At 39.4% G+C, this 25,060-nt stretch overlaps 1 protein-coding gene across 2 annotated transcripts in view; it reads right to left on the reverse strand.

Moving 5' to 3' along the window:
• Positions 1 to 25,060, reverse strand: part of LOC142094562 (transmembrane protein 132B-like) — a 472,770-nt gene that overhangs the window by 441,788 nt on the left and 5,922 nt on the right. Inside the window, exon 3 of one of the 2 annotated variants that reach the window (XM_075176849.1) lies at positions 13,733 to 13,875. In XM_075176849.1, coding sequence (XP_075032950.1) covers position 13,733 — 1 coding nt within the window. In that variant the 5' untranslated portion in view covers positions 13,734 to 13,875. Of the gene's footprint in view, positions 1 to 9,385; positions 9,867 to 13,732; positions 13,876 to 25,060 lie in introns of those variants that run through there. The other variant, XM_075176839.1, reaches the window with a different exon arrangement.

Below are 25,060 nucleotides of genomic sequence, written 5' to 3' on the forward strand. Positions count from 1 at the left end.
TCACTGCCCTCCTGTCTTCAGTTAACCTAACCCCACTCTTAAAATCAACATTATCTTACTATTGATATTAAAGTGAGCATTTAAAAAGAACTCTACCCACCAATAAGATTAGGCAGTAGCAATTCCTTAACCTTTACTAGCCCAAAAGCAGATGTCTGAGACCACTTCTTATTTTGACATCCTTTCTCTACACTTCCCAGCAGAACGTATTCTCCTGCTGGAGGAGAATTTTGGAGGAGAATAACAATGTTATTACCGAACCTTATTGGTGGGTGGAACTGTAGTTTATCAAGGTGACATGACTGCACATGTGTGCAGATACCATTTCAACATTTTGCATTAAAATCCTGTATGTATGCTGCTTGCACAAAATACAATTCAATATATTAAAAGCAATGCATATAGGAACAGCTGACATACTAACAGCTATATGCATCTGCTTGAAGCAGAGACAAGACATTAACAGTATAGAACAGAAGTAATTTTTTTTAAAATAATTCAACCGCACTTAAAAACTTTTTTTTTCACAATGCTGAATTTTGACCAAGCCACTGATTACCCAACTGCCCCTCCCCTTAAAAAAAAAATACTTTGGATTTGCATACTAATACCCAGAAGCCTTTTAGGCTTCAGTACTGCCATGTGAGAATTTACTGGCAGAGGATGAAATAGAAATGAGGAATACAATATCCACTGAAAAAGTAAGGCCAATAACAGCTTTTTACTGTGCTCAGAATGGAGTAGGCATGGATGCAGTCCTGTTTCAATGACTTAAAATAGAGAGAGAAATAAAGAAATTCTTGTTTGTTTTGTTCATCTCTCTCTGCTTCCAGTATTGCACTTTCCTTTGTTTTTAACGAGGAGCCATTGTAGGAAGCATTCAATCTGAAAAACAATGGACTGTTACATACATGCATTTATGGAGACAGATGGTGTACAATGTGTCGCCATTGCCATTAAAAAAAAAATAATCAAGGAATGTGTACATTAACCATTTACAAACTACATGGATTACTGGTGTTTAGTGGGGAAAACCAGACAATATATCAAGGAAAAGCCATGCCGTAGGATGGCCCGGAATCCACAGATTATCTATGTAGCACTTTAGGTTGGTGTTACCATAAAATGAAGCTTTTAACACTCTTATTACCGCAGAGTAGAAGGAAAATGACTAGATAAATAGTTTGGTCTCAGACACTCACTGCTATACCGTATCAATGGGTTAATGTAGCATCTACAGAATGTCATACTATTCTTTGATAAACATATGCCTCCCGAAGAGCCTGAAAAGATGTATTTTCTTTTTTTAAAAAAATACCCTCAGAGGAATATGTAAAAAGATGACCCATGTAAAGGATTCTATGATATCCAAATCCATCCTTTGATGTGACAGACAGAAGAGACAGAAACGTAGAAGAGAACACAGCCCATCTGGGACAGGAGCCCGTTGACCCTTCGATGCCTTCACATAACAGAGACAGCTACACAGCTGCCAGTGAGGATAGAAGCCAAGGAACATGTGAAGAAGCCAACTAAGCAACAGCCTGGTGTCACTGCCAAACTTAAACACACACCAGAGCTGGGAACAGTGCCAGGCGCAAACCATAGTGCCCGAGAACTTTGCCTCAAAGGTTGTGTAACTGCTATCTTGGCAGTCTCACCAAGGTGACCCCAGTTTGGGTAGAGAAGAAATAAGCTCTCTTTAGAGAAGATACCGCTTTTAATACATCTTATAGAGCATATCCAGCATGACACATCCAGTCATGTTCAAACCCCTTTGTAGATTAATTTAATGTGTCCCAAATGCACCGCAGCATTTACAATCTCTGTCTATTCTTCAGTTTACCGACAAAAGTGTCATGTTCCCGTTACATCTCCCAGCCTGAGAGGGTTAATGATACGGTTGCGTGTCCTCTAAGTCACTTCTGGCAGTGAAAGGATTAAAAGATGAAAAGAATAGAGGATAAAAATAAATGATTGCAGTGTTCTCCGTAAAGAGAGTAATGTCTTCATCAGTGCAAGTGAATGGAAATGAAGACAATTAAGCATTTGTGCCTTATAAGAGTAAAGTGAACAATAACACTTGCCACTTGACTTCTTTCCTTTTTTTAACTGAAATTTACTACTTAAATACAAGTCTTTAGAATAAGAACAGCAATGTTAATGATAGACAGGTGAAATTTGACTGTTTCCTAGTTGTCAAAATTTTACAATCATTTCCTGGACACTCTGCTTCTGAGACGATCCATCTACGCATGTCATGCGCCAAAACTCATTCGACAGACATTGAAGCACTACAATCCACTTCAATGTTAAGTCTACTGAATTAGATTATAGCAAAAGTTTTGCCTTTTAAATACTATTGTTCCGAAAACGTTAACTTAAGTCCAGAAAGCATGCAGGAAAGAGCAAATCGATTAATATTGAAAAACACGGTCAAAAACTGTCAGGGACAAATCTTAAAATTCTCATTTCATTTTGTCTCTGGAAACTAGGTCTAATTGGCAACAGTCATTTAGGATTCAGTTCAGTATTCCTATCTTAAAATATGGATTTGTGGCATCCCCAAGTACAAGCCAAATCACATCCAGGGGGTAAATGTATTAAGCTCCGGGTTCTTCAACACCCGCGAGTTCGGCGTCTTCGGCGTGAAGACGCCGAACTCGCGGGTGTTTAAGAACCCGGAGCTTAATACATTTACCCCCAGGTCTGCAACGTAACCTACACTCACCACTGCTAAAGACATCCAGCCTTATAAAGACAAACAAAACAAACATCTTAAAATCACCATACACTTGAAAATAAACTCATCTTGTGCACTGATCTTAAATTGTGCTAATTTAATATTTTTTATTTTGATCTATGGGGTTATCAGTCTAACCCACCACTTCCCCTTAACAAGGTCACATAACAAATAGAAGTACATATTTTTTAACTACTTTACTCCCGGTGAGGGCAAGATCACCCCTTTTATTATTAGCCAAAAAACAGTGATGCAAAGCGAATACATTCCAGGATTAAAATAAAGTCTATTGTAATTGTATTAGGAAATCCCTGAATAACTGAGGTCCAGTCACCCGTCACAAAAACCATTGCATCCTCTGTCTCCCGACAGGCACAGAGCCCTAATGAAATTACTTAGTGATGGATATCGTGTGCATTTTGATTCCTCTGGTTTCTTTCCAGATTACAAGACACAACATAGGGCATTTCCCCCAATAAACGAAGCATAAAGAACAGGGCTGAAGAAGAATCTCATCATCTGTACTCTGACTCTGTATGTGTCATCTTCCAAACTGACTTCAATTACCATATGTGTCTGTACAGTGAGCTGAGGGGTCATCCCAGTGCTCCTAGCATCCCACAACATTTTGTTTAAAAACAATTTACTTCAACATAACTTTGTGTTGTGTTCTTAAAAGAAACAATATTGTGCAGTTAAAACCCTTTATCTAAATCAGGCTTTTGCCACCTTTGGCTCATCAGCTGTTGTGGAACTATAAATCCCAGCATATCCTGCCAATCTGTTATCTAACCTTAATGTATGGTAATAGACATTTAAACAAAATAACCATATTTTAATTCCCCTAATGTTTTACTAATGTTTGCACTGAACAATATTGTAGAAAGCAAGTGCTACAGATTGTATTTGAAGAGGCTGCCATAGTGGGGATTGCTTTCTAAGGTTCATTAATCGGTTAATGTATCAGCCTATGTAATTAAAAATAGAACAGGTCGATTCTCCATAGCACAGGCAGTGAGGTCCCCAGTAAAATACAGCATTTGATTTAATCTTGCTTGGGTTGAAGCTCATCTGAAACACTGGAGACACGTTTACTGTAATTCCAGATATAGCTGTCTCTTTATAGACGTATAACAATAGCACCGTCTGATAAATGGGCTCCTTTCTAGGATAGAAATACAAGAGGAAATAAAGCTTCCTGCTGGATCCCTGCAGAGATATAACTGGCATTACCTATGAATAGACACCTCAATAAAGTGAGAAATGCAACATTTCTCACATGTTTTTGAACCAGTGAAATGAAAACTTAGCTGAAGGGAGAGGGTGAGTCCGAAGAAAATGTGGTACGGTAAAACAGGGGTGTGATGGACACATGGATGGTAAATGTGGGAAATGAAGAAATGATTAGAAAGCAAGGTTGGGAGTAGGCAAAGAGAAAGTGACAAGTCTTAGGCACATACAGATGTCACATTTAACGCCCACAGATCTAATTTCTTAGCACATCAAGGTGAAAAGTAAATCTAATACTTGCTACTATATTAACCAAATGCTTGAAGACATACAATCTGCTGTATGCTTGTTTTATGCACAATACTACAAATGACTTTAACTCTTTAAATGGGCTACAAACATAATAATAACTGTTACTATATATTTATCTTAAGAGAGACAACACAATTTACATCAGGTCTGACAACACTCTTCCATGGCCCTAAGTACACATGTGTTACACCAAATGATACACTAATTACATTTTTTTTATATTATGTTGTCCCCAAGTTCTTATTCGTTATATTAAGACAATACTACACTTGACTTGTAGACAACAGTGAGGTAAGAAAGGAAATACATTATTATTAAAATACTAGCTCACAAAGCGGATTCACAGACATAATATGGGATGAAGATGAAAGGGAGTGAAGAATAACGCTCTTGTGTACACTATTTGTTAACCAGGATCTGTTCTGCAAACACGAGTGCAAGGCTCTCCTCATAAATAAACAGGACATCACTGACAGACACATTGCATTTTATTGTACTTCTGAAGGTCACCTTATTGAAATATTATAAGAGGTCACCGATTCCCATCTAGAATGTGTAGGATACAATTTAAAAACTTTGTCAATCCTGATAGGGAATGAGGATCTGGGAAGAAGTGATTAGGGATCCAGGGTGACTGAAATGCTCTCAATCTGTTTCTCCACTATAATATCTCAGTCCACAACAAACTAATGAATCACAGCATGTTTGTATTGAGCTTGTCATTTCCAAAGCCAAATGCTTGTATTGTGCTCTCATAATGTAGCCTCAAGATGGTGAATCTGTTGGCAGAGCAATAAGGGACCATTCACTGCACAACAGTAACTGTTACCAACTGTGCCCAGCTGTCAGGCACACAGAGGGGCATAGCACATACAAATTACATACAAGTCAGTGGTTTTTGTATATGTGATTGTGTGTGTCATATGTGAACAACTGATTATGTGATTGGCATATACTTTTAATTACGGTATTTAGTTTGGTTTCATTCAGTTAGTTTTAGTGAACATAACTAACAGTTTCAGGGAGTTTCAGTTGAGGATCTTCAAATTGATTATAAGTAAATGGATGAGTATGTATCTCTGTCCTGTTAGCTGTATGCCCGGGGACTTTAACAGAATTGGTGAAACTTGGGAACACTTAGCGGCCACTAAGCAAAGCTGGACAATAAAGATCACAATCTAGGTGGAAATGTAAGAGATGTGCAGGAGCAGCATGTTTTGGTAATTGTATTGTTGGCTTATGGCCAGTTGCTTACATTTGTAAATTGTTTACAATACAAAGCTTGTCTGACCTGTAAATACGGTACCTGATGCCAATGTTATTAATAAGATAAATAGTATTTTCCCTAGCAGTACTGTGCTCTATAGTTGTAACTTATCTTACATAATGCAAGAGATACCCATAAAATTCCCTTATTGTTTTACACCCATACAAATCCATGAGACTAGACTTGCTCAGTCAATGACCATTTCCTAAATGGAGAGATAAATACCATTTACTTTGAACTCCCTAAGTCACAATACATCATAGGATATAACTGGTTTGTGTATTATAAACATTTGATCAATAGCTTCCAGAGAATAGTGATCTGGTAGCTGTGTGTCAACATACGGTAACAAAGCCTATATATAGCCCAGTTTATAGATAGCACTCATGGAAAATGTTTCAAGTATAAAAGCGCTAAGATTGTGCAGTTGGTCATTTTGGACAGTGATTATGGGTAGAGGTAGAGGTAGAAAAAATAACAGGTGTGCATATTCTAAGCTTCATGCTTTGTACGTTAAATATTGAAGGAGAAAAATCTACCTAAACTAAACCTATTTTTAAACAAAACAATTAAACTATGTATTTCTCATTCCATGCGCACTTTGTAAAACAATAAATCATATTGTGTATTACATCAGTTGCTTTCAAGTGTTGTTTACAGCAACAGAGAAGATGATTGTAAATGCAAAATTGCAAAACAAAAGCAAATTATTTGTCCTTTGTGTCCTCCGATTTGTTTATTTTAACTGCAAAAATTCTATTTACAACTAAACAACAGCTGTAAAGTAACAGTCTCAGAAAGGGGCATTGTGCAGCCATAAAATTCCAAAATACTGTTGAATGCATTAATGGACAGACTGTGCTATATATGTACCCCCTAGCTTTTTTAAAAATTCAATTCTGTCTCAACACAAGGGTATAGCGCTAATGTAAATGGCCCCAGTGGGCTACAAAGCAAACACTTACTGCAGTTGATATAACTGATTTGTATTGCACAGGACAACTATTAACTATTCCCCTGTGAACCTAATAAAAGGTAATAAAGACAAGGGGAAAAGCACATTGTGAACATTTGCCAAACACTACAACTTATCCTCCCTGCTGTGGCTTTGGCAGATTTAATGTAATTGGGAATTAGTATTTCTTTATTATTGACATCCATGGAGACATGAGTCCCAAAAGAAAATCGTTCTGTACTTGCAGATCCTTAAAGTATTTCCCCAGGAGAGATCCAAATACTCCCTAAATAGGATGTAATATTTATAGTCTGTTTTGGATGAAGAACATAAGCTAACATTTGTGACTCTGCATGCAAGTGTAATAAATGCCTGATTGCTGCCTAACCTCACCAAGAGCATTGTGTAGCAATTAACCTATATTCCTGCCTACACGTGTTTGATATGTGTGAGAATTGTACATCTAGGCATGTGCGCTTTACGAGAGGATTAAAAAAAAAACCTGGAGCGTTCCCTTAAGGTTGTTTTCAATTTGTAATCCTTTTCTTCACCACTTTTAAATAAAACCCTCTAGGCTGCTTCAAGAGCCGCTTAAACCGACTGTCACTTTTCCCGGTCTGACACCACTAAAAAGCAGTGAGCAGCGACAGAGGAGACTGGGCAGAGAATGAAAGAGGAATTAAGTAAAAGCCGGAACTGCCGGAATGAGTCAGCTTCTAGAGCGCCCTCTGCTGCTTGGTGTCTTGAGTGAAGCTTGTTGTGTTTCCTCTGCCTGTATAGTGTATTCTGCTCTGCTACACAGATATGTTCCCTGTAATGTGTGGAACAACTGTTACACATATTATATTGCATGTATATTGTATTGTGTATATATATATATATATATATATATTTATATATATTTCTGCATATCGTTGCAATATATTTTAGTTATCCATTCTACCTGCCTGAATGTATGTTCAGAGTGCATTACCCATCCATTCCAGCCAGCATGGAGGTCCCAGGACCTTAGCCATCCATTCCGGCTTCCGGAATGGGTCTGTGAACACCTTAGCCACCAGAACTGGGCTCTCAGCATCTTAAACAATTATTCCAGGTGCCAGAACCTTAGCCATCCATTCCGGCTGCCGGAATAAATGTGTGAATACCTTGCACATCTATTCTGGCTACCGGAATGGATATCTCAATATCTTAACCAACCATTCCAGGTGCCGAAATGGATGTCTGAGTATTTAAGCGATCCATTGCGGGTGCCGGAAAAAGGCTTTGTTTATGTTAATCATCCATTCCGGTGAAGGAATGGATGATTAATGTACTCAGAACTCCATTCTGGCAGCTGGAATGGATGGATAAGGTGCTCAGAGCTCCATTCCGGCAGCGAGAATGGATGGGTAATGTACTGGCATACCCATTCTGGCAGCCAAAAAGGATGGGTAAGGTACTCAGAACCCCATTCCGGGGCCCAGAATGAATAGCTATGGTACTCACAGACCCATTCCGGCACCCGGGCTGGATAACTATGGAATTCTGAGACCCATTCCCGCACCCAAAACGGATAGCTATGGTACTGGCAGACCCATTCCGGCACCCAGAATGAATGGTTAAGGTCCTCGGAACTCCATTTCGGCAGCCGGAATAGATGGCTAAGGTATTGGCAGACTCATTCCGGCACCCAGAATGAATAGCTATGGTACTCACAGACCTATTCCGGCACCCGGGCTGGATAGCTATAGAACTCTGAGACCCATTCCGGCACCCAAAACGGATAGATATGGTACTAGCAGACCCATTCCGGCACCCAGAATGGATGGTTAAGGTCCTTGGAGCTCCATTCCGGCACCCAGAATGAATGGTTAAGGTCCTCGGAGCTCCTTTCCGGCAGCCGGAATAGATGGCTAAGGTATTGGCAGACCCATTCCGGCACCCAGAATGAATAGCTATGGTGCTCACAGACCCATTCCGGCACCCAGAATGAATGGTTAAGGTCCTCTGAACTCCATTCCAGCAGCCGGAATGAATGGCTAAGTTCCTCGGAGCTCCATTCTGGCAGCCAGAATAGATGGCTAAGGTACTGGCAGACCCATTCCGGCACCCTGAATGAATAGCTATGGTACTCACAGACCCATTCCGGCACCTGGGCTGGATAGCTATAGAACTCTGAGACCCATTCCGGCACCCAAAACGGATAGCTATGGTACTGGCAGACCCATTCCGGCACCCAGAATGGATGGTTAAGGTCCTCGGAGCTCCATTCCGGCACCCAGAATGAATGGTTAAGGTCCTCTGAGCTCCATTCCAGCAGCCAGAATGAATGGCTAAGTTCCTCGGAGCTCCATTCTGGCAGCCGGAATAGATCGCTAAGGTACTGGCAGACCCATTCCGGTACCCGCAATGGATGGGTAAGGTGCTCAGAGCCCCATTCCGGCACCCGGAATGGATGGGTAAAGTGCTCAGAGCCCCATTCCGGCACAAGGAATGAATAGGTAATGCACCCAGCGCTCCATTCCGACATAAATTCAGGCAGGTAGAATGGATAAGTAGAATATATAGCTAATATATAAGAAATATATATAAATATATCATGTGTATGTATATATATATATATATATATATATATATATATATATATATATACACATACACACACATACAATATATATGCAATATAATATGTGGAATAGTTGTTCCACACATTACAGAAAACATATATGTGTAACAGAACAGAAAGTACTATATACTGAGAGAAAACACAACAAGTTTCACTCAAGACACCAAGCAACAGAGGGCGCTACAGGGAGCCAAATTATTTCGGCGTTCCTGCGTTCCGGCATTCCAGTTTTCACCCACACCCAATGAAAGAGAGGAAACTTTGACTAACCTTTCCACAGCAGGGCATACGATAGAAGGTGCAGCGCAAGGAGCAGGGGCACTAACATGTATTTGCCAAACCGAGTCATCTTTGGGGTCCCCAAGCAGAGCTCAACAGTTACTACAAACCAAGGACATATCCTCGTGTTGATCTTAGTGAAATCACACACCAGTCACCTGGTAATCCCACTTGAGGAGATGCTGGCTAGCTGAGACGCTGGCTGCTTGCATGGTACACGAGACACATTAAGTACTGGCAACTTTGCAAGCTCTTAAAACAGCAGAGTAATATCCACAGCCATTGGCCCGGACAGATGTGGAAATTGACTTTTTAAGGCATGTTTGGAGGTTCCCCCAGTTAGTCCTGTGCTCGCACGTGAGGATCCCAGCTCCGACTGTACTCTTGTCAGAGAAGACGATGCTTCACCTCTGTGCTCTCCTGAAAGCAGCATCTTCCCAGCCCCTCCAGTGACAGAGATCTGGGCAGGAAAACTCCCCTGCAACTCCTTGAATGTGAGAGTGGGCGGGCTGAGTGGATTGGCAGCTTCTGTGTACCACTAGCAAGCACGGTGGGGGCTGGGAGGAGTGGGCATAGAGTGGCAATGGATGGGTGAAGTGCCTCACATGAAGGACAGGATATGAGGAGTAGGTTTACATAAAACTACGTGTGTACAGTTTGTGCTGCATTTTAACCAGATGATGTATCTGACAGTGTGAAAATAAGTGTTATTGGAGGTATTGAGAATTCAGGAGTCACACAAATACTGTTCAACTCTCTCTTCCATTCATGTGACATTTGGAATCATGGTATGTTCTGATATATATTTATATACCTTTACCCTTAACCAAAATATTAATACATTATGCTTTGTGTATACATTCTGTATAATATGCATACATTCTACATATGGCATATTATATATAACACACACATTTTATGAGAAACAAAAAATATTTTTTTACTGACTGTATCTATACTTCCTACAGAGAGGAGTATTTGCTAGAAATAGCTTTTTCACATATATAAAACTGTATTTCTGGGGGAGGGGGTCACAGAACACCTTTCCTCCCTCTTGCACCTGTGATCCTCCTTGTTATATATAGTAAGGTAAAACTGTCATGATAGCTATTTCTTCTATGGTCGCTGACATAAGTGTACTGGCAGCACCCAATGACAGTCTATGTGCACGAAATAAGCCACAATTTCCTAGTGCAAAACTGAGACAGAAATATAGAAAGAATAATCACTTGCAAAAGATAATGCCTAAAAAGGAAGACATTACACTATTCAACAGACCAACAAATGTGGAGACATTTTTATTAACCTCCAACCTCAGCTAAATTTACAACTGGAAAGTTTGGTTTTTATTGTAGCTGTTAAATCTAAAATTCTGACCCAAGTCAGCCTGTGGTGTCAAGTATATCTGGAAGCGCTTCAATCAGCTGGAGAGAATTGACACAGCCCAAGTTCTGTATGCAAGGAATATTCTCTAGTTTATTGATACAAAGATACAGGTTTTTATAGGCTACTGAATAAATGAATCCTACGTCATATGCATACAATAGTTTATACCACTAGTTTATGAGAAGCGCTACTGATTAACTTTCTCACGTATTCTTGAGGTGTTTACTTTTCTCCCCCTTCTAAGGACAGATGAGCCTATTATTTCTTATCTCAAGGGGAGTTGGAGATATGCTATGTGCAACACCATGGATACAGCTCCCATACTACCAGCTGGATATGAAGCTCATTATTGTTTTCATAACTGGTTACATTCTTCAGGTGTTCTCTATTAGTTCAACTTCAAGGCCATAGGCTCACATATTGCAAAACTGCAAGTTAACAGAAAAATGAATAATCTCTTCTAGCAAATAATATTTCTATACAAGTTACAATAAAATGGCTGAACAAAGGCCTTATGAGGCCTTAACAAAAAATCATATTTAACATTGCTATTCCCATCAATAGTGTATATGTTTTCTTTTACTGTGTTTGTGTTTCCTCAAATGACAGTGTTTTATAAAAACATAAAAGTAGTAATAATAATAATAAAACAATACTGTATGTGCCTTTAATGCTGCATGTATGCATGTGATAGGACAAGATATCTATAGGGAATATACTGTGAAGATGTTAAAGCTACTCTAATTAGTGGGAGATACTGAGTTCTAAGTAAGAAAGCCAGCAGGGAGGGATAGAAATCTCACTCAACAACCTAATTGACCAACAACAGAAGAGACACACAAAGAGGGTCAGTAGCCTTTCTCTAGCATGCTGAGATGGACTCCAGAGACTAATCTGATAGCAGAACTCTTTAGCCCAGGCTACATACAATGTGATGCTTATATTTGTATCCAATAATTTAACCCTTTAATTTCCGATCAAATTTCCATATATATGTTATGTTTATCCCAAGTCTTGTTGGCTTAAAAAGTTTGAAGTGAGATTTTTTTGTAATGTGATTCAGAATATATAGAGGTTGCCAACTCTGCACCCTCATCTTGGTCTGTATATACAGTCATGGCCAAAAGTTTTGGGAATGACACTAATATTCGTTTTTGCAAAGTTTGCTGCTTCAGTGTTTTTTAGACCTTTTGTCAGATGTTGCTATGGTATACTGAAAAAAAAATTAAAAGCATTTTTATAAGTGTCAAAGGCTTTTATTGACAATTACATTAAGTTTATGCAAAGAGTCAATATTTGCAGTGTTGACCCTTCTTTTTGAAGACCTCTGCAAATCGCCCTGGACCCAAAATTTCAATGTTTTGATCCCTGAGCCACATCCTCCAAAAACAACTTCTCCCAACCATCCAAGAACAGTTTGGTTACGAACAATGCCTTTTCCAGCATGATGGAGCACCTTGTCATAAGGCAAAAGTGATAACTAAGAGGCTTAGGGATCAAAGCATCAACATTTTAGGTCCATGGCAAGGAAACTTTGCAGACCTTAATCCCATTGAGAACTTGTGGTCAATCCTCAAGAGGCCGGTGGACAAACAAAAACCGTCAAATTCTGACAAACTCCAAGCATTGATTAGGCAAGAATGGGCGGCCATCAGTCAGTATGTGGCCCAGCAGGTGATTGACAGCATGCAGGGTGAATTGCAGAGGTCTTCAAAAAGAAGGGTCAACACTGGTGTGTTATCTCTAGGTCATTGTATTGTTTTTTGACCTACAGCCTTGCAGTGTTTTTATTGGAGCTCGTTACTATTGTTTTATATATATAGTTTTGACATGATGATCCTTATTTTTTAATATATTGGATAAAATAAAATTTTAGAGCCAGTCTATGAAGAGATGGTTAATATTTCACAAACCAATGTACATAATCAAAATTGTGCATTATTTTATAACTATAATAATGCTAATATTTCTATGTATCCCTGCGATTTTCTGTTTCACATTGGAATGTATTAATATTTTTTGTTACTATTTTCTGCCTGTGTAACTGCTATTGCTCTGTTGTTTTACTGAATTCTATCAGTACAAGATCTTTACAGTCTGGCTCTCTCTATCTGCTTGCAGAGTACTGGATGTGCAGAGAGGAGAGAGCATACTTGTGTTTGCATGGACCATTATTCCTCTCTCTGTCAAGTTTTCATTCCGTCACACTTATAATGAGTGCCATCATAATGATTCCTGATGCTTTCCTGCCCAGAAATACTACAAACTTAAAATGCCTCATTTCACATTTAGTTTTGCATTAGTGATATAACTGCTTGGTTATTTTTATGCTAGTGGAGTAATGTGTTTATGCAAATATGCAGCAAAAAGAAGTCGGTAATGTAAAGAAAGGTTGACAGAACTGTAAAATTAAATATAGCATTGTTAACCCTTTCATATTCCCACTGGTAAATTAGATGGAAGTATATTTAATCCCATAGCTAGAATCAAAATAGAATATTAGATGGGCTACACCCTTAAAGGGCGCACACCTGATTCAGTGGAATTTTGTTAGATAAGTCATTTCAGTTGTATTGATTTTTCATTTTAGCTAAAGCAATGTGGATATGATTATGTTAAAAATACAGTCCTAAATAGGCAAATATAAAAGGCTCATCCATTAAATCTTCCAATTCCATGATAGTCAGAGGGAATGTTGGTTGCATTTCACCAATTTTTACTGCTTGTTTTAGATATTTATGTATTTTAATTAGGTGCTTGTTTATTTCTATGAAGTGGGCAGATATGTAATTAGATGTTTTCTGTCTTATACCTTGATGAATGGAGATGCTCTTAAATTTGTAATACTCTAACCCAAATGCTAATCCACACTATCATTCCATAGACCACCCACTGCACAGACCAACCAGCTTTTCTAACTATGTATATTTTATAAGGTGCGTTACCACCTACTTGTTAAACATCACTAGATTGGGAGATTGTGGCTTCTGAATGTTCTGCTTACACCACCTTCAGCAGCCAAACTTAAAAGTCCCAGTCTTGGGTTCCTGTACATGAGCATTCAGCCCACGTTGCCCCTTCTCCTCATCTGTGTTCTGTTGATTAATCAGAAAGCATATTAGATTTGATAAAGGGATCTCTGGCATAAGTTTTATAATCAAAAAATGAAGAAGGAACAAAACAAGCAAAAACAGCCAATTTTGAGTTAGAAGCAAAGCAAAGAAAAGGAGCAACTTTGCACCTTGGCAAAACCATGTTACTTTATAGGGACACATTTATAGTTGGGATATGGCATGTCATAGATCAACTTTAATTTCATTGTAAAAATAAAACTATCAAGTATTTGTGTGCTACATGAAAAAACAGCCAGTACTTTTCTTGCGTGCAAAAAAAAAAAGTCAGTTTGTATCCCTTTCATTGTAACATGGTTTGTCCAGGTGCAAATTTGCTCATTTTCTTTACTTGCTCCTAACTCAAATTCAGACCCTAACTGTACATGGGCCAGCAGCGCAAACGCCACAATATGCATTGTACAACTTGTGATTTGCTGCAATGACATTTCCATGGCCTTGAAAACACATTTTCTTTTCTAGGAGCTGTACAAGAAACGTGATTGTTGACACCATGCGTATTGCTGCAACAGCATCTTTCTACGTATCTTGAAAGTCACATCCACTCTCAGGCAGATATCCGGCAGAGTCATATAAAATCATACTCAGCAGCAATTTCTAGAGAAACCGTTCAGCAAACAAATGTGCCACACCATGCTTCAATGAGGGAGAAAATAACATGGTGAGGAGCGCATGAAAAATGTATGAGGGGAAAGCTGTCCAAATTAGTGGTCTGAAACACGAGGGAGTCCTGTCACTGTATGTCCGCTCTACATGCTGCCAGTAATCAGCTGGAAGAGGCAGGTAAGAGGTGTTTAGGGGCTTGCTGAAGCATGGCAACATGTCTAGGAAACTATAAAAAAAAATGTGAGGTTCTCTATCTGCATTTTTTTGGGTAATAGAGTACTTTTGTTTATTGATTTTTACGGTACTAGTTTTCTCGTCATCTGTATGTAGTCAGGTGAGAAAATTCAAATGTCACTTTATAGTGTGTGTGTGTGTGTGTGTGTGTGTGTGTTTGTGTGTGTTTGTGTGTGTGTACATTCTTTTTTACCTATTTTGAAATAGCGTAGATAATTTGTAATAGGTAAAACAATAGTGACACTTATACACTGGTCCTATAATGTGGGCAAAACAAGTAGCTACTTAACCTGATTTACATCATGTGAATACAATATATACTACCATGTTCTAACACATTTCTTACAATAACATAATGACATGTTCAAAATTCTTTCTATTGCGTCCTGCACCATTTGCAGTGATGTCAGTATATGAGTGAAAATTATATTTGTGCACCGCACAATTGCCGATACAAATACAGCAATGTTGTTAAAGTTTTCACCCAAATACAGGATATCATATTGTACAGTATAAATGGCTTTCTTGTTTGCTTTATTGTAATTTATTTTTTGTCAGAGTATAAATATGAAATCTATTATTTGGAATACTTAGAACATGTGATTTTCTCTATAAGGCTTTTTATATATTTTTTCGATATTTTTGTATATTAAAAATTACTAAACAAACCCTGGCATTCTCATCTTTTTCACATATTTAGTAGTGCTCCTGAAAGGGACTCGAAGCACTCAGTGGATGATGTAGTTCGTGATTAGGGTGTTATCACCAAGCAGCAGCAATTATTTACCCTCTATTTCTGGTTTACGGAACTTTATATACAGTGGGTTCCTGGATAAAAGACCTCCTACCTGTATATAAATTTTCTGAAAGTTTTTGTATTACACACACATATACTATATATGACGCGATTCTCAGTGAATCACGCCTGCAAGAACAGTGAACGTAGGTAAATATTGCAGCACTAATATTTCTGGACTGCAAGAATATATTGCACTTTTTTATACTTTTTAAATAATTTTTTTATATTTTTTTTAAATTATTTTTGTATAATTTTTTTATAAATTTTTTTTATTATTTTTGTATAATTTTTTTTTTATTTTTTTTTTTATTTTTTTATGATTTTTTAATAATTTTAAAATAACAATGGCCTTAGCAGAACAGAGCACAGGACACAGGCAGCACCACTGGACTCAGCAGGACAGAACACAGGACACAGCACCACTGGACTGAGCAGGACAGAGCACTGGACAAAGCACCACTGGACTCAGCAGGACAGAGCACTGGACAAAGCACCACTAAACTGATCAGCAGGACAGAGCACAGGACTAAGTAACCACTTCAATAAGCAGGACAGAGTGACAGGGGCTCCCAAACTACAACCTCCCTCTTCAGTGATCTGAGCCAGAATGAAGATGGCGGCCGCGAGCGGGGAATTTATGACATCCGAATCTTGCGAGATCCGACGCGAGACTTGGATGTCATAGCCTCGTTTTTGATTCATTTCGCCGCTGGAAGTACCCGAACAGTGCTAGGATCCCGTCGGATCTGCACTGTTCGGGTGGGCTCGGATTAGCGCAATCCGAGCCCGCTCATCTATAAAAAAACACATTGTTTCTATACCAGCATAAATGTAGCATTGGTGAGTTATAATAGTATTCCAGTATTCAATTGCCACAAACAGGTTTGCTGTCCATATTGAATTATGGAGGTACACTACATGGCCGACAAGCACATTCATATGTGTTTGTTGAACATATAATTCCAAAAGCAAGGACATTGATATGGACTTGGTCCTCCTTTGCTGCTAAAACAGCCCCCACTCTTCTCCGAAGCCTTTTTTACTAGACTTTAGAACATAGCTGCGGGGATTCACATCCATTTAGCCACAAGAGCATTAGTGAAGTCAGGCACTGATGTTGGGGAATAAGGCCAGGCTCATAGTCGGCATTCCAATTAATCCCAAAGGTGTTTGATGGGCTTAAGTACAGGCTCAGTGCAGACCAGTCAAGTTCTTCCAAACCAAATGGGAAACCATATTTTATGGATGTCGCTGGAACTAAAGGGCCCAGGCCAAACCATAAAAAACAGCTACAGACCATTATTGCTTCTCCACCAAATTTTACAGTTGGCAGTAGGCATTTGAGTAGGAAGCATTCTCCTGGCATCCGCTAAACCCAGACTCATCCATCGGACTGTCAGGTGGTGAAGCGTGATATGTCATTCAAGAGAATACATTTCCACTGCTCCAGAGTCCAAAGGTGCTTTACACAACTCTAGTCGATGTTTGGCATTTGAGCTGCTGTTGCTTCTCTTTCCACTTCACACTTGAATTACAGATGACCAGTGTAGCTCTAGCAGGGCAGAAATTTGATGCACAGACTTGTTGGATAGGTGGTATCCTACGACAGTGCCACGTTGAAAGTCACTGAGCTCTTCAGTACGACCAATTCTACTGGTAATGCTTGACTATAAAGATTGCATGGATATATGCTTGATTTTATGCACCTGTTAGCAATGGGTGTGGATGAAATAGCCAAACACACTAATTAGAGGGGGTGTCCACATACTTTTGGCCATGTAGTATATCAGATAGATAAGTGCAGCTCCTGGCCTTGATGTTTGACTTTTTTCTATTAAAAATACTTATTATTATCTTTTTTATAAGTGGTAATCAAAGCAACCTGCGTGACTCAAAGACGTCCGTCTTTAGTGGAGCTGTCACTTATTAAATATGCCTTCCAGCAAATAGGAGATTGTCCTCATGTTACCTACCCTCCTCCTATTACCAGATTATCTGTCCATAACTCTACAATACCGTCTCCTCGTTAGACTCTGCGCCCTGCTAGAGTAGTGCAAAACTGTACGAACCCTAGGATTCGCTTCATTAGCTTGATACCTCGTGTGGAGCCGTGACAGGGGTAATGCGCGACAAGTCCACCAGATGTGGAGCATCGTGCCTCTCTGACATATCTAAACTTTTGCTGGGTGTGAAGGGCTGGTTGTGTTTTTAATTATTAGTAGAATATATTTATTATATGCAGATGACCTTTGCTGGAGTTTCAGGCAATAGAGTTTGGCTACAATGGGGCCAGTGGTGCTGCTCAACAAGTCTAAGTGGCCAAAATATTTTAATCCTTTGATGGTATGAAATGTTTTACATATATGTTTGTTAATATATTTGTAGCACTTTTATATTTGACAACTTGTACTTCAGGTAAATCGCCCCTCTATATATACTCAGGATTAATTTGACTCCCAGATTATTATCAGTGTACATTTAAAGCATGTTTAGCTTCTTATACTGTATGTATTAATGTACTGGCTGGATTATTCCTAAATATAAAAAGCATTCAAGTCACTTGCTTAGACAAGATGTTAATTATTTCATCTGGCTTTGTTTGCCTGATTAATGCCTCTAGTGTGATAAAGAAGTGATCAGTGTTTATTCTAATGTGTTAGACATGATGACCATCGCTTTCACCATTTCTCACACCACTCTTGTTCTTCAGTATCCTGGATCCGCTCTTTTTATTTTCCTCTCACTCTGCTAATGCAGTCATGTTAGTTCACGCTATTATAATGCATGAGTGAGCAGCCTCCTTCTCCTGGCTAGCACAGGCTGTGCAGAAAAAAAGCAAAGCATATAAAAATAATTAAATAAAAGGCCTATTTGATTACTTCTTCGTGTGTCCACTAGATTGCAGGGCCCTCCCTAACATTTTGTTTAACAACTGAATCTATCTTGTCTGCCTTGTATGTCCTTGATTTATGTATGTCCTTTTTCCTCACTGTCCAATGCTGTGGAGAACTCTGACACCTTACAAATCATTGACAATTATAATAATATTCAGGGCATTAATTATGTCCAGAGAACTGTTGAAAAAATGCTATTATTATCTCCCATATGGATGAACCAAATCCATTTATTAGGATTTGATCAAATGACAAGTCTTTTCACCAAATACTCTGATAAATATGTACACTGCTGGATATAATGTGCTGGGCACTTCTGGGTGTAAGGTGCTGTTTACTGGCCACAATATAATGTGTTTAATTTGATGGGATCGCTGCAGGGTGTAACATGCTGGGAAATTGTATACTGTGTTTGGCTTTCCTGGACATAATTTGCTGACTGCTTCTGGGTACAATATGCTGACACTGCTGATCTTTAAATCAATGTTATCACTTGGATCTGCTTCTCCTTACACTCAGCGTGAATTCCACTGCTTGGCTCTCTTTGTTTAGCTTGTAAACATTTTAGATTTATTTTTCATGAGCCTTTTTTGCCACATTTTCACCAACACAACTCATTTAAATACTGTGTTTAAGCAGTATGTAAGTCTGTAACCCCCACAAAAGTCTATGGGGTATATTTACTAAACTGCGGGTTTGAAAAAGTGGAGATGTTGCCTATAGCAACCAATCAGATTTTAGCTGTCATTTTCTAAATGCACTAAATGAATGGCAGCTAGAATCTGACTGGTTGCTATAGGCAACATCTCCACTTTTGCAAACCCCGCAGTTTAGTAAATATACCCCTATATCTCATGCAGGTGATATTCATATCTCTGTGATAGAAAACAAAGAATGAACAAGTGGAGCAAAAGTTACACAGCACTACCATAGTGCATGAACGTACTGACTGCTCCGGATCAGTATTATCAATATTAACATGCTCAGAGCACTGCACATGAACGGGAGGTGACACTGCTGGGCGTCCAGCAGTGTTCAATAGCTAGAAGCTATAGAAGCTGTATAGATGAGAGCACTATAGCAGAGCAGGGTGAACTTATAATATTATAGAGGCACCAGAGTGCTAGGTTGCTGTTTAGGAGCTATGAAGGCAGAAGTAGGAGATGAAAATACTATGGGTGACATAGAGCTGACATATGTTGAGATCTAAGGAAATGTAGTGCTGCAGACACATGAAATTGGATAAGGTGAGGTAAGGTAAGCTTTGGGCAAACACAGATGGTAACAGTAGAGGTAATCATTCTGCTTTGACATAAGTGGGTAGTGAAATTAAAAAAGGAATGTAACAAGAAATCATGTCTTGGTAACTGATTTAACAAATTGTATAGTGAAGGCAAATTTATTTCCAACAAAATAGAACTGAGATCCTATTTTTTGTTAAGTGCTTTGTACACCGCGTGAAGCTTTAAAATGAAAATGAACATCTATGCAACTGTACATGCTGTATTTGCATTCAATTTAGACACAGGAATCATAGCACCGTACCATAACATTCATAAAAAGAAACCCATAATACATTGCAAATCCCTAAGGGAAGTACAGCTGTTATTCTTTTTGGCGTTAGATGTTGTTTTTAGTTATTTTGCAAAGGACGAAATCACCATTCTTTTGCACCTGAAATACACACTGATTCCAAAGTAGACCCTCTAGCATGTATTATTCTGCTTAGGATTCAGACATGAGCTTGACTGTGTATATTTACTGTCTGAGTGTATATCATGTTTTTTTGCTTGAGCACAAATGAGCTAATCAAAGGATTGCTGATTGTCGTGAACATAGAGAACTTACAGGTATTTATAAGGGTTAACCCATCACATAATTGTGGGATATAAGGCCTAAATCATAACTGCAGTGTAAATATGGGATATTAATTGAATCCATTGATAAGTTGACTAAAGTGTAAAGTGTGAAGACTGTTGTGTGTATATTTGATGACTTTGCACATTCCAGTGTGAGAAGATAGGAGTGTTACCTGGGGCAGCTTCAAAGAGCCACTGCTGTGAGATATATCCTTGCCTGGGATGGAGTTTTGACACCTGAATAGACTTTTAGGAACCGTTCAGCATGGTGTCTGGCTCAAAGAGCCCATGTGCTGACTTAGCTATATGTGATATAGACAAAAATAATTCAGTTTTAAAATATGCCACTTAAAATCAATAAAAGTAGTGATCAACCACATATTCCTCAATAGCATGATAAAGGGGAGCTCATATGTCAAATTCAGAATTCTGCCCCACAGAAGTTAAGGAAATGAGTGTAAGCTCTACGAATAAACTGTATTTATGCGTGTTTGGTATCAAAAGATGGACAAATTCATAGGGGATATAATAATAATAAAATTGGGTCTGTGTGTCCACAGAAAAGTTAGGTCACATAGTAGAATTGGGTAGTAAATCAGACAACATGCAAATGGTGATTGAAAAAAGTATGACAGGCCACAACCCCCAGGAGGTGTAAAGGTGTCTTCAAAAAGCTGAGACAAGTTACAACAAATTGTCAGACTTTTGGGAAAATCCATCCGCATTGATAAGCTGCCCATCTTCCTAGCCAATTTCCCATGCCACAAGGGATACTCTAAATGTAACCCCTTTAATTTTAAACTGCTTTGCTTGTGTATGTTATATCAGTTGTTTATTATTTTTCTTTATATCTGAATGCCGTGTACTTTTGTATATTAAATCTATAATTTAATATGTGGCGTCCTTGATACTCTAACAAATCCATTAGCCTGTTAAGAAGAATATAGCTTGACCGAGTTAACCCTTTGAATGCCGGTGTGTGATTTGTTGATACATTAACAAGATTAGTGTGTGCTTGCATTTACATTTGTGTAACAGTCTGGATCAGGGCCGGATTTACCGCTAGGCAACCTAGGCACCTTCCTAGGGCCTAGCGGCTCTCGGGGGGCACAGCCGGGGGGGACAGGAGGGTCAGGTGCCGCGATTCGGGTCCCGGCAGCCTCTTCTTCTCTCAGTGTCTCAGTGATAGAGAGAGAGGAGAAGAGGCTGTCGGGACCCGACGAGCGATCACATGACTCTTTTTTTTTTACATTTGGGCTGACCGAGGAGATGCAGCGCGCCGGAGAAGAAAGGCAATAGAAAGGTAAGTAAAACAACGGAGGGACAGAGGTGGTGATGGTGAAGGGGCACAGAAGTGGTGATGGTGGTGGGCACAGAGGTGGTGATGGGCACAGAGGTGGTGATGGTGAAGGACACAGAGATGGTGATTGGCACAGAAGTGGTGATGGTGATTGGCACAGAAGTGGTGATGGTGAAGAGGCACAGAGGTGGTGATGGTGATTGGCACAGAAGTGGTGATGGTGAAGGGCACAGAGGTGGTGATGGTGATTGGCACAGAAGTGGTGATGGTGATTGGCACAGAAGTGGTGATGGTGAAGGGCACAGAGGTGGTGATGGTGATTGGCACAGAGGTGGAGATGGTGATTGGCACAGAGGTGGTGATGGTGATGGGCACAGAGGTGGAGATGGTGATTGGCACAGAGGTGGTGATGGGCACAGAGGTGATGGTGAAAGGGCACATGTGATATTGTGAAGGGGCAAAAGTGACAATGAAGGGGCACAGTGTGATGATAGAGGGACAAAAGTGACAAGAGCACATACTTGGATTTATGCGTATTATTTTTGTAAACAACTTAAGTAAGTATTTCTGCCCTGACTTCAATATTTATTAAGTTGTTTTGACCCAACTACTTAAAAAAACGGGACTGCTTGGTAATTATTTAGGGGTGCTGCGCTGCGGCACATGCTTTCAAATCTACTTAACTATAGGGGTATATGGTAGGCATGCGGCGGCACATGCTTTCACTTCTACGTAACTATAGGGGTATATGGTAGGCTGCAAAAATATAGTGCTATGGATTGTTTCAGGGAGGGGGCCCAAAAACAGTATCCTGCCTAGGGCCCTATGAGGTCTAAATCCGGCTCTAGTCTGGATGTGTGAAGAGTTAACCCTTTGTTTGCTGGTGGGGGCCTTGTTAGCCTGTGGTAACTCGACGCCTTGTGTGCCAGTGTGGGACAGTATATTGGGGTCTTATTGCCCGTATTCAGTAGGTGGTGGCAAACCTGAAGTGTGTGGGAGTGTGAGCGCTGTCTGGGGCGATTCAGTAGGTCTATAACCTTTGAGATAGGTAGAGAGAGACTGCGGGTTGGAATCGTGTGTAACCTCATACAGCAAACACCCCAAAGTGACGGCAGCTGTGAGCTTGTTCGTAACACTGATTACAATGGCTTCTGTGGCTCAAACAAAATAATCATATTCTCCAATCAGTAGGTCAATGAGAACTGATAAGAACTTCAGTATTAAAATAATATTTATGTCTAAAAGGGGACAAAGTATAATAGTGGAGAAATATACAATGATCAGCTGCAACATTAAAGCCACTGACAAGTGAAGTGAATAACATTGATTATCTTGTTACAATGGCACATGCAAGGTGTGGGATATATTAGGCAGCATGTGAACAGTCAGTTCTTGGAAGTTGATGACTTGGAAGCAACAAAAATGGGCAAGTGTAACAATCTGAACAACTTTGACAAGGGTCAAATTATGATGGCTAGACAACTGCGTCAGAGGATCTCCAAAACAGCAGGTCTTGTAGGGTGTTCCTGGTATGCAGGGGTTAGTACCTACGAAAAGTGATCCAAGGAAGGACAACCAGTGAACTGGCGGCAGGTTCAAGGTCACCGAAGGCTCATTGATGTACGTGGTGAGCGAAGGCTAGTCTGGTCCAATACCACAGAAGAGCTACTGTAGCACAAATTGCTGAAAAAGTTAATGCTGGCTATAATAGAAAGGTCTCAGAACACACAGTGCATTGCAACTTGCTGCATATGGGGCTGCATAGCTGCTTACTGGTCAGAGTGCCAATGTTGACCCATGCCCACTGCTGAAAGCACCTACAATAGGCATATGAGCAAGAGAACTGGACTATGAACAATGGAAGAAGGTGGCCTGGTTTGATGAATCATGTTTTGTTTTTTTACATCATATGAACGGCCGGGTGCGTGTGCATTGTTTGTTTATCTGGGGAAGAGGTGGCACCAGGATGCACTACGGGAAGAAGGCAAGTCAGCGGAAGCAGTGTGATGTTCTAGGTAGTGTTCTACTGGGGTTCTGCCATTCATGTATATGTTACTTTGACACGTACCACATACTAAACATTGTTGCAGACCAAGTACACATGGCAATGGTATTCCCTGGTGGTGGTGGCCTCTTTCAGCAGAATAATGCGCTCTGCCACACTGCAAAAATTGTTTAGGAATGGATTGAGGAACATGACAAAGAGTTCAGGCTGTTGCCTCTAAATTACCCAGATCTCAGTCTGATCGAGCATCCGTGGGATGTGCTGGAAAAACAAGTCCGAACCATGAAGGACGCATCTCGAAACTTACAGGACTTAAAGGATCTGCTGCTAACATCTTGGTGCCAGATACCACAGGACACCTTCAGATGTCTTGTGAAGTCCATGCCTCAATGGGTCAGAGATGTTTTGGAAACACGAGAGGGACCTACACAATATTAGTGGTTTTAATGTTGTAGCTGTTTGGTGTATAAATATATATTTTAGGACATTCAATTGACACTACATGCCAAATGAACAGTTTTTATTTTACTTATGCCCCCCACAGCATGCAGCTTAATGGATTAGTGACATGTAAAGTGAAAACATTTAGCTTAAAATAATGGAAATACAGAATACAAAACATATAATACTTTGTGGTGATTTGCTTGTGGTTCATGTGTACAGAATGATCATATCTCAACCTGATCTGGCCACACACATTACAGACAAATTGGACATATATTCCTGGGCAGGCAAACTAATGGGTCTTGGAAGGGCCTATGGTAATACCTTACAAAATCTACCGTAAGCGTAAGAGAAAACCTGCACATTGATAGGTAGCTTGATTTTGCTGTGTTTAATTAATATACTGTATTTTCTATTAGCGGTGTTATTCATGCAAATGTCCACTGTCAAGAAAGCTATTAAAAACTAAAAAAAGGCATTTATTACTTTTTCTTGATTGAATATGTGATTAAAAAGACGTATTTATACGTTTAACATACTTTATCAAGGATGCACTGATTATTTATTATCCTTTATTAACCTATACAGCATTGAGGTGCCATATAAATAAATGATAATACTAATCTTTATGTAATGCACCATATTGTGCAGCTCTTTACAGAAAATATTTAATCATTCAAATCAGTTCCTTCCTAGTTAAAAATCTATATTCCCTATCACACAAGCACAAATTAGACCAGCAGTACATTTTTGGAGTGTGATAAGAAACTCACGAAAAAATACATGGAGAACATATAAAATCCACAAATATAGTGGCCTGGTCGGAATCAAACCAATGGACCCGATGCTGGACAGGAATGTATAGTATTTATAAAAGTTCTACTGGAGACATCACAAAGCATACTACCAATCTTGAGCTACATCTGATCTGTTTATGGTATACTTCAACTTAAACCATACGTCGTTTAAGGTTTAAATCGAACCCTATGATTATTTGGGCAAAAAAAA

Source organism: Mixophyes fleayi, chromosome 1 (assembly GCF_038048845.1).
Source record: "Mixophyes fleayi isolate aMixFle1 chromosome 1, aMixFle1.hap1, whole genome shotgun sequence".
Lineage (NCBI taxonomy): Eukaryota > Metazoa > Chordata > Amphibia > Anura > Limnodynastidae > Mixophyes > Mixophyes fleayi.